Raw genomic sequence first — 13,719 nt, forward strand, 5'->3', positions numbered from 1 at the left:
TCATCAACAAGAAAAGGTGTCACAAATATATGACCATGTTCTTTTTTATTAACATTATGAGCTTGAAAATTTATCTCATGTTGTTCTCTAAAGATTTTATTTTCTAAAATCATATCACATGCCTTTAAGAGTTTAGGAGGTTACTTGTTGTTTTTATAACATCTTCTGTAGTGTCCATCATCAACATGATGGACTTATGGAATTGTTGGCAACAATACAATGGTTGAAGCGTTTGAATAGTGCCTAGGTGTTTGAACTGATTTGACATGTGTTTGGTATGGTAGATGATGTGTTATGATGCCATAATGTTCAGTTTAGTTTTAGTCTTAATTGGATCACTTGATCCAATCTTTATAATCAAGCAATATAAATTGGCATAGGTAAACAACTAAGACGACTTAATTTGAGTCTCCATTGACTCAGTAATTTTAACTACTCAAAAGAACCATGGTTAGATCCAAGTGGGTCAAACACAAGTTTAATCCCAATTATTTAATTGGATACTCCTACTTAGATGCCTATGTTGAATCCTTACACAATAGTATTGCCAAATCCAAAATCATGACTAATAATGATCAAAATAAAATATATGTAAATACTCTTCTTAGATATATATACTGTTATTGGACAAATTTCATTCTATATTTGAATCTAAAAAATGAAATTTGATGTTTCGAATTCATCACAATATATGAATCAATTTTCAATTTATAAGAAAAAAGTACATTGCTTGGTCATGTGGCTCCTGCGCCCAGACACAAGAGCACGTGAAATTATCACTCAGTCCCTACTGAAATAAAAAATCCCATCCGTGTTGATACCCAAGTCGACGTGCTCATTGGTCACCGCGTTGGTGTTAGGGGTGCAAGTTTGGCCCTGTCGGCTCGAATCCGTGCTAGCCCGCCCTAAGCCCAAACAGGACTTGGACTAAGATATTTGGCCCTGAGGGCGGGTCAGGGTTGGAAATATTTAACCCTAAGTCGGGGTCAGGTCGGGCCAAGGTTGAGGCCTCAGGCTAAGTCTGGCCCGGCTCGGCCCAACCCTGTTTTAAGTTATAGTATAAAATATATAAATTGATATAATATATATATATATATATATATATATATATATATATATATATATATATATATATATATTATAAACTAAACGTCACCCGCAACGTCACCCACATTTTGTTACATGATATATTATATATGAAGATAGTATGTGACATAATACATTTTATTATAATGTTATTTTACGTAAAATTGATCATTTTCTCCCCGGCTTATTTCAGCCCATGCATTTCCTTCCCCCTCCCCATGATTATAGCCAATCAGGGTCAGTCCAGCTCGACCCTGAGGGCGGATCAGGATTGGGTCGGGTCTGGGCCCAACTAAGGGGACTCAGGGTTGGGCTAGGGTTTTATAAAACCTAGCCCAACCCAACCCTGTTTCAGCCCTAGTTGGTGCAGGGGCTACAAGACCAAGCAATGACCGTTTGCCCATAAATATATTAACTTTTTAAAAATCAGCTTGACCATAATCACTTGCACCAAAAAATATTGTAGAATAAGGTCATATGAGTAAAATTCGGGTTTAAATGGGCTACAAACATATTTACAGTTTAAATATTTTATAGACGTTCATACTAATACAATCAAATACCCTCAGTGTTACTCAAGTCTAGATAATATTTTTCGTTAAATAATCAAGGAAACTTATCACATATAAACTCAAGAAGCAATCAAATGTGTATAACCTTGAATTATATACATAATTTTTAATAATGTCTATCCAAGTTTTGACAGATTCAACGTACATAATCATTAGAGCATATTTGTAACATGATAATCATGTTAGAATTCAAAATAAACTATTATGGTCACCCACATTAATGATTCAAGTTTGCTTCAAATTAAAGTGGCAAGCCTAACGGAACATATAGTTGATCTTCCAATTATTCAACATAATCGATTCCACAACATTAAGATTAAAAAAAAAATCCGTTGAAAAACATTACAATAGGTACAAGGTATATGAGTTTAAAGTAAACTTTCCCCAACTATGAAGGAAACAAAATCCTTTCATGTTCAACAACATAAAGATAAGCAACCATTCTAAGCAAACAATAAAATTCTTTTGATCAAACTAACCGATAAACAAGACAAACCCAAAAAATCTATGAGAAAAGACATTTCTTCTCAATATGAATTGATCCACCAAAGCCCAAAAGATTGGGGCAATTATGACATGATATATCTTTTAAATATAATATACTAGTATGAAATTATATAGATTTTTTTTAAATCCATGATCAAATACTTTTCAACTAGTCAATGTATAATGAATGAGCCTTAACAAATTTTCAACAGTGAACCATTTTGATGGTTAAAATAAAATCAGTTAATAACAAAAATTCTCAAACGTTGTAACAATCTCAAATCCGAAAATAAACAAACTAGTTGGTGAATACAAATTGGATTGTCAACAACGGTAAAACCCGAAACCTCATATGTTACATATATTTCGATCTCTTTTTATCTGGTCCATTCAATGGTTCAACTTTATTAAGGTTAACGATAATCCTTAGAATGTTCATTGTTGACACAATATTACTAGTCATATCAAAGATTATTATCTCTTAATAAACTAAATCTACGGTCTTAAGAATTGTAGGAAATTATATATCAGAATATTGAGAGATCAAACTTAACTATTTCCTTTTCGATAGGAAAATTTTCAAACTAGCACTTGAATGAAATTTTCATAAACCTATAACAAAAAAATTTGTTAGAAAAATTGGCGGGAGAGTCGTTTCACTTGAAATTATCCTTAAGATCAAAGACACCCCTTATTGTGCAATCAGGAGTATTGCGAATTAGCCTCTAAGATAAAATAGCTCACTATCTCCCTTAGTAACCGTGCACTCTATTATTAGACCCCTTCGAGTTCAACAACATTGTGCTCAGACCAAAAGGAAAACAATTACAATAGTTCACTTTAAAACTTAAAAACAAAGAACAAGAATAACACATACACACGATTACTCAAGAGGGCCTTGATTTGATGCTCCAAAGATTAAAGTCTCCCGCTATTTATACAAGTAAAAACTAGGAAGACTTTAATAAAAAAAATTAAGGATCCAAAAACTGAAGAGATTAATTTCTTTAGGTGCTTCAAGAGAAGGCAACAGACATACTCTAGCAACTAAAGAGATTAAGAAACGATCATGGGAATGCAATAAGGATTTTCAAAAAACGAAGAAAAAAGTGTTTTGATTCTAAATTTATTTTAAAATTTTATTTATAACTAACAGGTAAAAACCATGTAAAATATTAGAAATTGAACCTCAACATACAGAAAGAGAGATTGTTTTTAATCTTTCTTGTTCTATTAGCAGTTTTTGATCTAGCTTTAGCAACATGACTACAAAACTAGACACAAAAAGAAGCACTTTTCCTTAAAAAGAAGGAAACGTCTATTTTCTTGCAATTCAAAATAAGAAAAAGGCTATGGTAACGTACGTGCCCACCCAAAAAAATCCTTACCCAATTTGAGTGGCTTAAGCGCCATATCAAGAAAAGAAAACTCCTTTAGAGGGCAACGTGCCCGTGTACAATTTAATTGGCTTAATGGTTTTTCTTTCTATTTTTTGAAAAAGACAAACTTTTATCTTTTACGTTTTAACACAACACTTAAAATAATATATATTAAAAAAATAATAAATTTATTACATATCCAATTAACGAATTAGAAAAACCTTTAAGACATTCTACAATTAAATATTAATATGTTCAACCTGTACTTAAAAAAAGTAAAAGGGTCATTTCCTAGTTTGGGTATTTAGGATTTTTTTAATCTATGACATCATCATTAAATGGTGACTGACAAATGAATAAGGGCTACTTGTAAGAAATTTTAAAATGTAGGGGATGTTCAAGTAATTGTTTGAAAATTTGGGATTATCAAGCAATCAAGCCATAGTATAGGAGATATACAAGTAATTTCACCCCCTCCCCCCCCAAAAAAAAAACCACTATTATGTTTTTATCCCGTAAAAAGATAGAATAGAAGATCAAATTTTCAACAAGAATGTTTTCCCCTTTATCCTTTGATAGAGATAAACAAAGACGAATCAAGAGGTGTTTTTCATAAACTTGTTATTATGTTAAATAGAACAAATATTTTCTTTCATAAATATGTCATCATTTTAGTTGGAACATCTTGTTAATACTTAAAACATATTTTAGTCTCTAATGGATGTCTCAATAGGACTCAATCGAGATGAAGTGTTGAAATTGTTTCGAAAGAAAAAAAGGAAAACAGGACGATGATATCCAAACCATATGTTAATTAAAGAATATAATAAATAACAATGAGATCACACATGACAATATATTTCATCATTTCTAAAAGGAAACAACTTGATGTCACCAAAGTGGTGGACTAATAAGTAACTTTCTTTTAATTGTCCGTTGTTGAATTTCTAAACATTATTTAATACAGGAGTAAAAAAGATTTTCAAAATATTTACAAATAAGGTTATAATCTTTATCTTAACCAACCCTGATTACAACAAAAATTTCCCTTTTCTAACACAAATGATATAAAGAATAAAATATATGGCAAAATATACATGATTGAGTTGGTCCAAGAATTTGATACATTACTAAGCCAATGACTACCTATTGGAATGGCCAGAATTGTCAGATAATCCTCCACTTAGACCTTTTAGTCTTGGAATCTGACTATACTATATAATACTATCTAAGATGGATAGAAGCAAATCCAACAAAATAAGTATGTTTTCATGATTAAAGGAAGGTGACGATTTCATAATAAGATAAAAAAAAATTATCTAAAAAAGTACTATGTGGCATACAAAATAATCAAATTAATTTAACTAATTAAATTCGGGTTTGATGGACATATAATTTTAACATTAAACCAAGAAATTGTAATCTAACCTTTTTTTGCCCTTTGAAGATAAAATATTTTTTTTTCAATGAGAGTATATCATGTAATTTCACAAAAAATTACATTAAAGAATATTCAAATTAGTTGAAAATTCATTTTTACACTTATATTGAATATCATACTAAATAACTTTTGTAAATAAACCAGAGAGTATTTAAAAGAAGATTACAACTTCTTAGGTAACCACTTTGGTGATAACAAGTTGCATCCATATATAAAAAGTCTTTCTTTAATAACAAAGAATGAGCAAATGCCACCGTGATAGCGTACTAGCAACATTATTTGCAATGTGACAAGTTAGGAGGGGCCCAAATTCTAAACCATTAAAAATACAAAAAAAAAAATGTGTAAATCAAGAATAAATCATATGATATAATTTGACTTATAGATGGTTCTTTGAATTTCCCAATTAACATGCCAAGTGACGTGATTAGGGTACTAAAACTGCACTCCACATCAATAACCCTAGACCTACATCCATGGTTTTAGTGCACGGTATCAAATCGGTATCGGTCAACCCAGAAACCAATATGGTATTGTATTGGTATCGGCATGGATGCCTTTGATTCTCCTTTAAAATAGATTTTTTATCATTTTATCCCTTGTCTGTACCGTATCACCGGCATGGTAGCATAATCGGCCGCTTGCAAAACTAATACGGGCAATACGACACCGATACCTCAAACCATGCCTATATCCTCCTTTTGCCTCATTTAAAAGAAAAAGAGTTTTTCATGATGGGCATTGACCATAAGAAGGTGGGAAAATCCTATCAAGTATCAACCACTTATACCGGTTTACATTAAGACCCATGAGACCATTTACATCAGATATATTGGGAAGGAATAGAACCATCGAACCATCAATTTCTGGTCTGACCGAACCATGGACCGTCTTAGAAGCAATTCCACGAAGGAATCTCAGAAGTTGAAGATCCTTCTTCATAAAGAATTTGGATCTCGTGTGGGTCGTGATTGACAGTGGACGCCGGGGAGGGTTAAAGAGACGAAAGAGAGAGAGGCAATAGAGACCCGCAACGCTCCTCTCCAGTCTCCACTCTCCAATCACCCCAAAGATTGGGATAACAAAACAAGAGCCAGCTGCAAATACTTTTTTCAAGTAACTGGAGAGAATCTAATCTGTTGAGACGTTTTCAGTTTAAATAATTAATAATGTAAGCGCCTGTGACCTGTCAAAAAGTCAAAAATGGCTTAGGGGTATTAAGGTAAATTAAGTTATTCCTTTATTTTAACATCTCCTCTCCTCTTCCCTATTTATGTCGTCCGACCTTTTCGGCCCCTAAGGACTCTTCTTCTCTGATTCTTTGTTTAGTTTGAAATCTCAAACCTCTCTCTCTCTCTATCTCATCGTCTTTAAAGGAGAAGATACGAGTTTCGCTTCGAATTCGTGCCGGAGAACCTGAGGAGTCCTTTGTCATCGCCGTCGTTGCTCGTAGTTCAGTTCTCCTCAGCGTCATACAGACATGAATCAGGAGTAGTAAGTTTCAGTAATCCCATTTAGTTTTTATCTTCAAAACCTCTAATGGTTGATGAAAATCGGATCTTTGTAGACTTCTTACTCAGCTTTTGAGGGATTTCGTTTAATTTCGTGAGATCTGTGATTGTTGTTCTGCGGAGGAATTAGATTTGCTCTTTCTGTGTCTTTTATTGGAGATCTGTCTTTGTTGCGCTTTCTTTTTGGTTATTGGTGTGCTTATGATTATATTTTTGCTTATATCGAGAATCTCAGAGGCGATCTGACGGTAAAACAAAGATCGTGCTGCTGTAGTTGTAAATTCAGTGATTCGTTTTTCTTGTTTCTGTTTGGAATTGATACTATGGTTGCTTGTCTGAATTTCATGTTCAACGGTATATGTCGTAGTCAATTTTCATATGTTTTTGCTTCCTTTTGTGTTTTCCATCATGGCTGAGGTTAAATCAGCGTAGCCTGGCTTATGAGGTGATCTAGGCCCTCAAACACCCCCCTAATTACCTCCATTTCGGATGAATCACTGGTCGTCCTCTTCTAATTTGTCTCCCTCTTCTTGTATTTATAGTTGTTCAAAATGCTTTGCACCCACCATTCTCTTATTCTCTCCCCCCCCCCCCTCCCGGGGCATGCTTATTTGAATCCCATGAATGGTTGCTTATTGTAGAGGATTGCATTTCTTCTGGTTATTTTTCAATCGGAATATCTGAAATATGGCATACTTGAACTTGAGCAGAACCAAGGTTATTAGATAATGAATATTGTAACATTGCAAGATTAGATTTTTGTTCGTTTACCTCCATTTCGGATGAATCAGTGGTCCTCCTCTTCTAATTTTTCTCCCTCTGCTTGTATCTATAGTTGTTCAAAATGCTTTGCACCCATTCTCTTATTCTCCCCCTCCTCCCCTTCCAACCCCCCCCCCCCCGGGTGCATGCTTATATTTGAGTCCTAGGAATGGTTGCTTATTGTAGAGGATTTCATTTCTTCTCGTTATTTTTCAATCGGAATATCTGAAATATGGCATACTTGAACTTGAGCAGAACCAAGTTTATTAAATGGTGAATATTGTAACATTGCAAGATTAGATTTATTTTTGTTTGTTTGAAATCTTATCACTGCTTGGTGTTTCTCCTATTCACATTTACTGGCTAGCTTAGGGATTCAACTCGGGAAAAAATTGGTTTTAGGATTGGTATGGCCAAAACACAACTAGACTGTATGTATCATATAGGTGTAGACAGTAGTGAGTGCATGACACTAAGTAAACTTGCAATGACAGAGCACATGTGTGCAATCACTTTCTAGGTGCTTTTCATGAGAATGCATCTTTGCTTTTGTGCGCCATCATTGTTATGCATGAGCCAGCCAAGAGATTGTGTTGCTCTGGGTAGGCACTTAGGCAGAGTGAGGTTTCCTTTGGGCACAGGGATGCCAGAACCAATCCGAGTAGTCTAACAGTTTTTAGAAAATCTGCCTCCAACCCTCTTTCTCTTAGATTTCACTCATGTTCTCTATTCAGTGACTTGATTTTTGCGTGCATTTCGTTCTATGGTCATACTGGTTAAACTATATAATGGCAATAGGTCTGGCTTTACCGAGATGACGGATAGGGGGCTGGTAACTATGGCCAAGTATGCTCGAAATTTCTTTAATAATTATTTGCACATTGAATTCATAGCATTGTTGCTTTCTGCCTCTCATTTTGGGATCCAATTCCATTTAATGTTGTGAAATATTTTATTATCCATCATGTATTATAAATAAATTTTGATTTAGGGGAATAACAGAAAGACACATTAAAAAAGCTGGCCTTTTGTTTTGGTTTCAACCGCAGAAATATGTTGGATTGTCATATGTAGGAATGGAAGATACCCTATAAGTGAATTAATTTTATTTTTCTTTTTAATTTACCAAGGTGAAAATATTTCTTGACCTTTTTTTTTTTCTCATGACCTTAAGGATGTAACTAGGTTGGGCAAATTTATATTGTTGAAGTGAATGAACTGTTTTATCTTTTGTAATTCAATTTTGCCATTAGGAATCTTATATCATCTGTGTTTTTATTTCTTTTACAGCGATTATCTGTTCAAGCTTTTGCTGATTGGAGATTCTGGTGTTGGCAAATCATGTCTACTTTTGAGATTTGCTGTGAGTTCAAAGAATGATTTACAATTTACCTTTCCTAATTGTTATTGTGTTCATTAACTTGGAGATTGCATGGACTTTTTTTTAATATTACAAGCTGGATTCTTATTTCCATCATCACAATCTAATTAGAGGATTAAGAGATCATTCTGAAAATGTTTCTGTGCAAAAATAAAAATGAAGATTCTATGTAATTAATGTTAGGAATTAATTCATCTGTAATTAACATTATCCTTTGGGTTGTGCATCAGTAAAGAGTTTTTATTTTATTTTTTTTGTCCCCTAATGTATAACTTATTGAACAATGGTGAAATCCGTCTTCTTTTGGCCTGCTGACACCAATTTTGTTCACTAAACCGCTGAAGACCCTTTTGGGAGACTGATGGATGAACTTGTAATACATGTGTAATCCTCCCTAAATTCAAGTCCGTTGAGCTTAATGTAAATGCAGTTTAGTTTGGGCTCCAATCTGAATGAAAGTTTTTGTTCAGCAATACCCCAACTATTCAATATCTATGAAGTAATTAGATATTACTTGCTATTTTTGCCACTTTCATCATATAGTAATTGCCATGGTTTTGAGCATTAGTTTATAATGCTTGATGCATTTATGCTAACAATGTTCTGGTTTTGGTGACATGATGTAAAGTAGAATTGATTTTTTTTTCAAATCAAAACTGAGGGATGGCAGAAGTTTTCCGTAATGTACTCATTTATTTTAATGTATGTTTTTCCTTCGAATGTGTGGAAACATGCCAATATATGTGCTTTTCTCCTTATATAGGTATTACATTAGGCTCTCTTTGGTATGATTTCAATTTCAAAATGAAACTGATTTCTTAAAATAAGTCAACAAATAGGATTTTGGTCAAGAAATTGAAATTGTTTAGTTGCATCAATTTAAACAATTTTATGAATAAGAAATTCATTTGGTAATTTTAATTTTTGAGAATAGATTTCATTGTGTTCTTCTTCCTCTACTGAACCAACCATCCAAATCTCATTGACAAATTCTATCAAACATCTTCCATGGATCTTCAACTTGACAACACTTCACCTCAGTTGATAAGTTAGGTCCATGGATTAGAGGTATACGATGACAAAGAGGCATTCCCATGGATTACAGTGAAAGCAACAACTGAGGGTTGGCAGAAGTTTTCCTTGATATGGTTGTTTGTCTTATTGTATGCTTTTCCTTGGAATGTGTGGAACATGCGAAAGATGTGCTTTTCTCCCTATATAGGTATTAAATTAGTGACCCATGATCAAGTGAAAATAATTAAACTTAATTTGAAAATATGTTGCTAATGGAGTTTGGATATGACATGGTTTCATTTGTCTTTTTATTGATGCTAAGCATGTGTGCTATTTGATTTATTGGTTGATGGTTTTATACTTTTCTTTTGATTCCCGGGTACTGATGCAGCATTGCCATTGCACTAATCATCTTTTCATCTCTTAAATGCAGGATGATTCATATCTGGAGAGTTACATCAGCACCATTGGAGTTGATTTTGTAAGTAATTGTCACTTATAATTACCTTATTTCTCTTTTACATGAACTGACAGTTCTAATGGTAATTTTAACCTTTATTGTAGAAAATACGTACTGTCGAGCAGGATGCGAAGACCATTAAACTTCAGATTGTGAGCTTTTTATTTCTGTTATCCTCACATGTACCCCTTACCTTTCTTGCATTATCAATATCTTCACATACATCCTATAAAGGCTGACCCCTTGATGGGATCTATCCTTACTGCCTGGTTCAATGTATCGGTCCAAAGTTTGGTAGTAGAACAAGACTTGTACAGTCTTGCAGTGCTCAACTGATTCAACCAAAAGATTCATGTTCAAAATTCTAAGAGATTATGATGAATCTTGCAACCGTGCAACCTTGACTCTTCTGAACTACCCCCAGTCTTATTTTTTCCACTTTCCATTTTCCTTTCCTCTTGGCCAATTTTCCATTTTCCTCTACCTTATGGCATGCCTTTGCCCTATAAGTATTATGCCTCTGGCAGTTGGGATGCACTCTTCCTCCTTGCATTTATGTGGTCTTGGCATAGTAGTGTACTCCTTCCAAGAATTTAGTTTGGTCCCTCCATATCATCATCCTGATTTTCTTTTTCAAAATTTGATCATTTTGTGCTGTCTATTTAAGCATTTGGTTTTCTGGGTTACACAGTGGGACACTGCTGGGCAAGAACGTTTTAGGACAATCACTAGCAGCTACTACCGTGGTGCACATGGGATTATAGTAAGCAATTCCTTTGATCTTTTTCTGTATATGCTTCCAAAACATTGAGGATTCACTTCTCATCAGTGAAGTTGAATCATGTTTTACATCTTTGGCAGGTGGTGTATGATGTGACAGACCAGGAGAGTTTCAACAATGTCAAGCAATGGTTGAATGAAATCGACCGCTATGCAAGTGAGAATGTCAATAAGCTTCTGGTTGGAAATAAGTGTGATCTCACTGCCAACAAGGTGGTGTCTTATGAGACAGCAAAGGTAACAAATCAAATGTTCAGTTCAACCACTTTTGCCGAGTGGCAAGCTTCTCTAGTAGAAATTGAGTTACTGACTATTTTCACCTTTTCCTTTTCTAAAGGCATTTGCAGATGAAATTGGGATCCCGTTCATGGAAACTAGTGCAAAGAGTGCTACTAATGTTGAACAGGCTTTCATGGCCATGGCTGCTGAGATTAAGAACAGGTATCCCTTTGCATCTATCCAAGTGTCTTGTGATTGTTTCCAGGGTTTTGGTATCAAAGAACATTTGAACAGCTCAGTCATTGTCTGTCACGCTCTGGGATTATATTCTTTGACCTGAGAATTCTGCTTCTGTTTTTTTGTGCTTGTGTGTGTAAATGTTGAATTATTTAATCTAGAGGATCCTAACTTTTCATCTCATCTCATATTTAATTCTCTGTAGGATGGCAAGCCAACCTGCAATGAACAATGCCAGGCCTCCAACGGTGCAGTTCCAAGGGCAACCTGTTGCCCAGAAGGGTGGATGCTGCTCTTCTTAGACATGTATTAGTTAGGCACCTGTAGTGTCTATAGGTGCCATGACATGTAAAACTAGCATCCTTTTCCCTTGCTCTACTTGAATTAAAGACTCATCCTTCCAACCTCTTTATGATATGTATCTTCACTTGTCTGAGATATGTTGCTAAAATTCAATTCTTTTCAGATATATGATTCAAAAAAGGCCTGTACAAATCAGGATGTTAGTCAATGGTAGTATTTGATTGTTTGATTCCATCTCCATCTCCGTCTCCAATCTCGTGTCCCATTACTTTTTATATTACCACAGATAATCTTGCAATCACTGTTCTTTGCTTTTAAGTTGATTCAAGCGCTGTGCTCAGAGAGAGAGAGAGATTTCAGAATCTGTGGTTGATTGTGAATCTAATTATACGGTGCCATTAGTGAGGTTGGGACCACAGCGTTTGGCTATATGTATCTGTCTTGGACTAGCCCAAACACTAGTTTACCCCTGTCTCACAAATCATTGTTACTTTGTTGAATAGAAAAGGAAAAAAGGACATGGGAAGAAGTAATCTTTTTTAATCCTTGTTCACAAGCAAGATTGATTACCTTTAACGAAATTTAGTTGTGAAGAGATTTTGTCCAGGCCCCAAGGTCAAGGTTGGTCGCAAAAGCTAAGGGCCAGAGCTTGTCTTGACCTCCCATTTTTATTAAAAGGCTGGACAGTTTGCACTTCTAAAGACACTCAAGGCGACAGACCTGTGTACCCGCCGCTTTGTTGATAGGGACCTGCCATTAAAACGCCTCAATAATTGTCTTCATTTTTCTTAATTTTTTTTAACTCAATTGAGCCTTTACTCTGAATTTAGTTCAAGTTGTGTCTCGTCATCCTCACTTTTAGGTTCGAGTGCTGTCTCTTCGCCCTCACTTTCAAGGATTATTACCTTCTTCAATTCTAAAAGTGTGGTAGTGCGGCAGTGCAAGTAGATGTCGTATCCAACGATTCAAGCTCATTGATATGATTCGTAGGATGCAACAACTGCCAAGTATCGACATCCCCGCCTAACACTGCCGCACTTCCACACTTCAGGAATTGAAAAGGATATTGTTTCTACTTTCAGGTTCGAGTAGTTCTGCACTTTGAAGGACGCTCAAGGCGACAGACTTACGAACCCACCGTTTTGTTGATAGGGACCTGCCATTAACATGCCTCTACACTTCTCTTCATTTTTCCTGTTTTTTAACTCAATTCAGCCTTTACCCTTCTAACTAAGCGGGATCTGCTATATGAATCCATTTTCTATGGTCAACTTTATTCAAATTTTTTCTTATTCTTCTTCTTCGGCACTTTTCCTAAAGTCTACCTTTGTCTCTTAGACATAGGGATCCTCTAGTTCCGCCTTGCCAGTACAGCCATGTGCGCCCTAGACACAGTAAGGAGGCAAAAAGACTGCCTTACCCTTGCCTGAGCAGGGGTAAAGTGGTCTTTTCCACCTTGCTATGTGTGGGACACACGACAATACAGATAGGGCAGAAGTAGAGGATCCGGATCCTTCTTTTAGAGCCTTCAATTAATCAAATCATTGTTTCATGTTGGAGCATTCATAGGCTTGTATAGTTACTTTTAAATTAGTTCTAATTTGTTCATTCTTTATTTTATTTTTCTAATTCTAACATTTATCTCTCTCAACATCTTAATTTCAATTATACTACAGTTGTTTATATGTTATTTCTTCACTTGCCAATTTTTAGTTTCATACGTCATTGTTGATCGTATCTTATAAAATTTTCCTTTACATCGGGCACATAACTCCCGAGACACATTCCTTCATTTCATGTGCCCTGTTTTTAATTCTTTGTGCCACTCCATACTTTTTTGTCTTACTTTATTTATGATTAAACCTTGTATCTAAATAATTCGTCTATGATTAGTGCAAACAATTGTAAGCTTAAAACTGATCCTTGATGCAATCCAAATATAATTAAGGGTGTCAAATTAGAACCGAAACCGGACCGAGTAAGTCAAACCGAACCGAATGGGTTAGATTTTAGAACCATTTCGGTTCCAAATCAAGCATTGGAACCGAATTCCAGAACCGAAACCGAACCGAATTTGGATAGTAGTAT

General features: G+C 34.9%; 1 protein-coding gene across 1 annotated transcript; it reads left to right on the forward strand.

The window, feature by feature from the left end:
• The first annotated feature begins 6,275 nt into the window (after positions 1-6,275).
• LOC122647304 (ras-related protein RABD2a-like) lies at positions 6,276-11,865 on the forward strand. Its single transcript, XM_043840726.1, has 8 exons — positions 6,276-6,458; positions 8,528-8,600; positions 10,066-10,113; positions 10,197-10,244; positions 10,784-10,855; positions 10,954-11,109; positions 11,210-11,313; positions 11,534-11,865. The coding sequence occupies exons 1-8, from the start codon at positions 6,445-6,447 to the stop codon at positions 11,628-11,630; spliced, it is 612 nt and encodes a 203-aa protein (XP_043696661.1). The 5' UTR covers positions 6,276-6,444; the 3' UTR covers positions 11,631-11,865.
• Positions 11,866-13,719: the final 1,854 nt, after the last annotated feature.

This window comes from Telopea speciosissima, chromosome 1, assembly GCF_018873765.1.
Source record: "Telopea speciosissima isolate NSW1024214 ecotype Mountain lineage chromosome 1, Tspe_v1, whole genome shotgun sequence".
In the NCBI taxonomy this organism is placed as follows: Eukaryota; Viridiplantae; Streptophyta; class Magnoliopsida; order Proteales; family Proteaceae; genus Telopea; species Telopea speciosissima.

Bases quoted from the DNA above. Each gene is read 5' to 3' on its own strand.
- LOC122647304 (XM_043840726.1), top strand. The intron at 8,601-10,065 runs GTGAGTTCAAAG...TCTTAAATGCAG, and splicing joins GTCTACTTTTGAGATTTGCT to GATGATTCATATCTGGAGAG. The intron at 10,856-10,953 runs GTAAGCAATTCC...CATCTTTGGCAG, and splicing joins GTGGTGCACATGGGATTATA to GTGGTGTATGATGTGACAGA.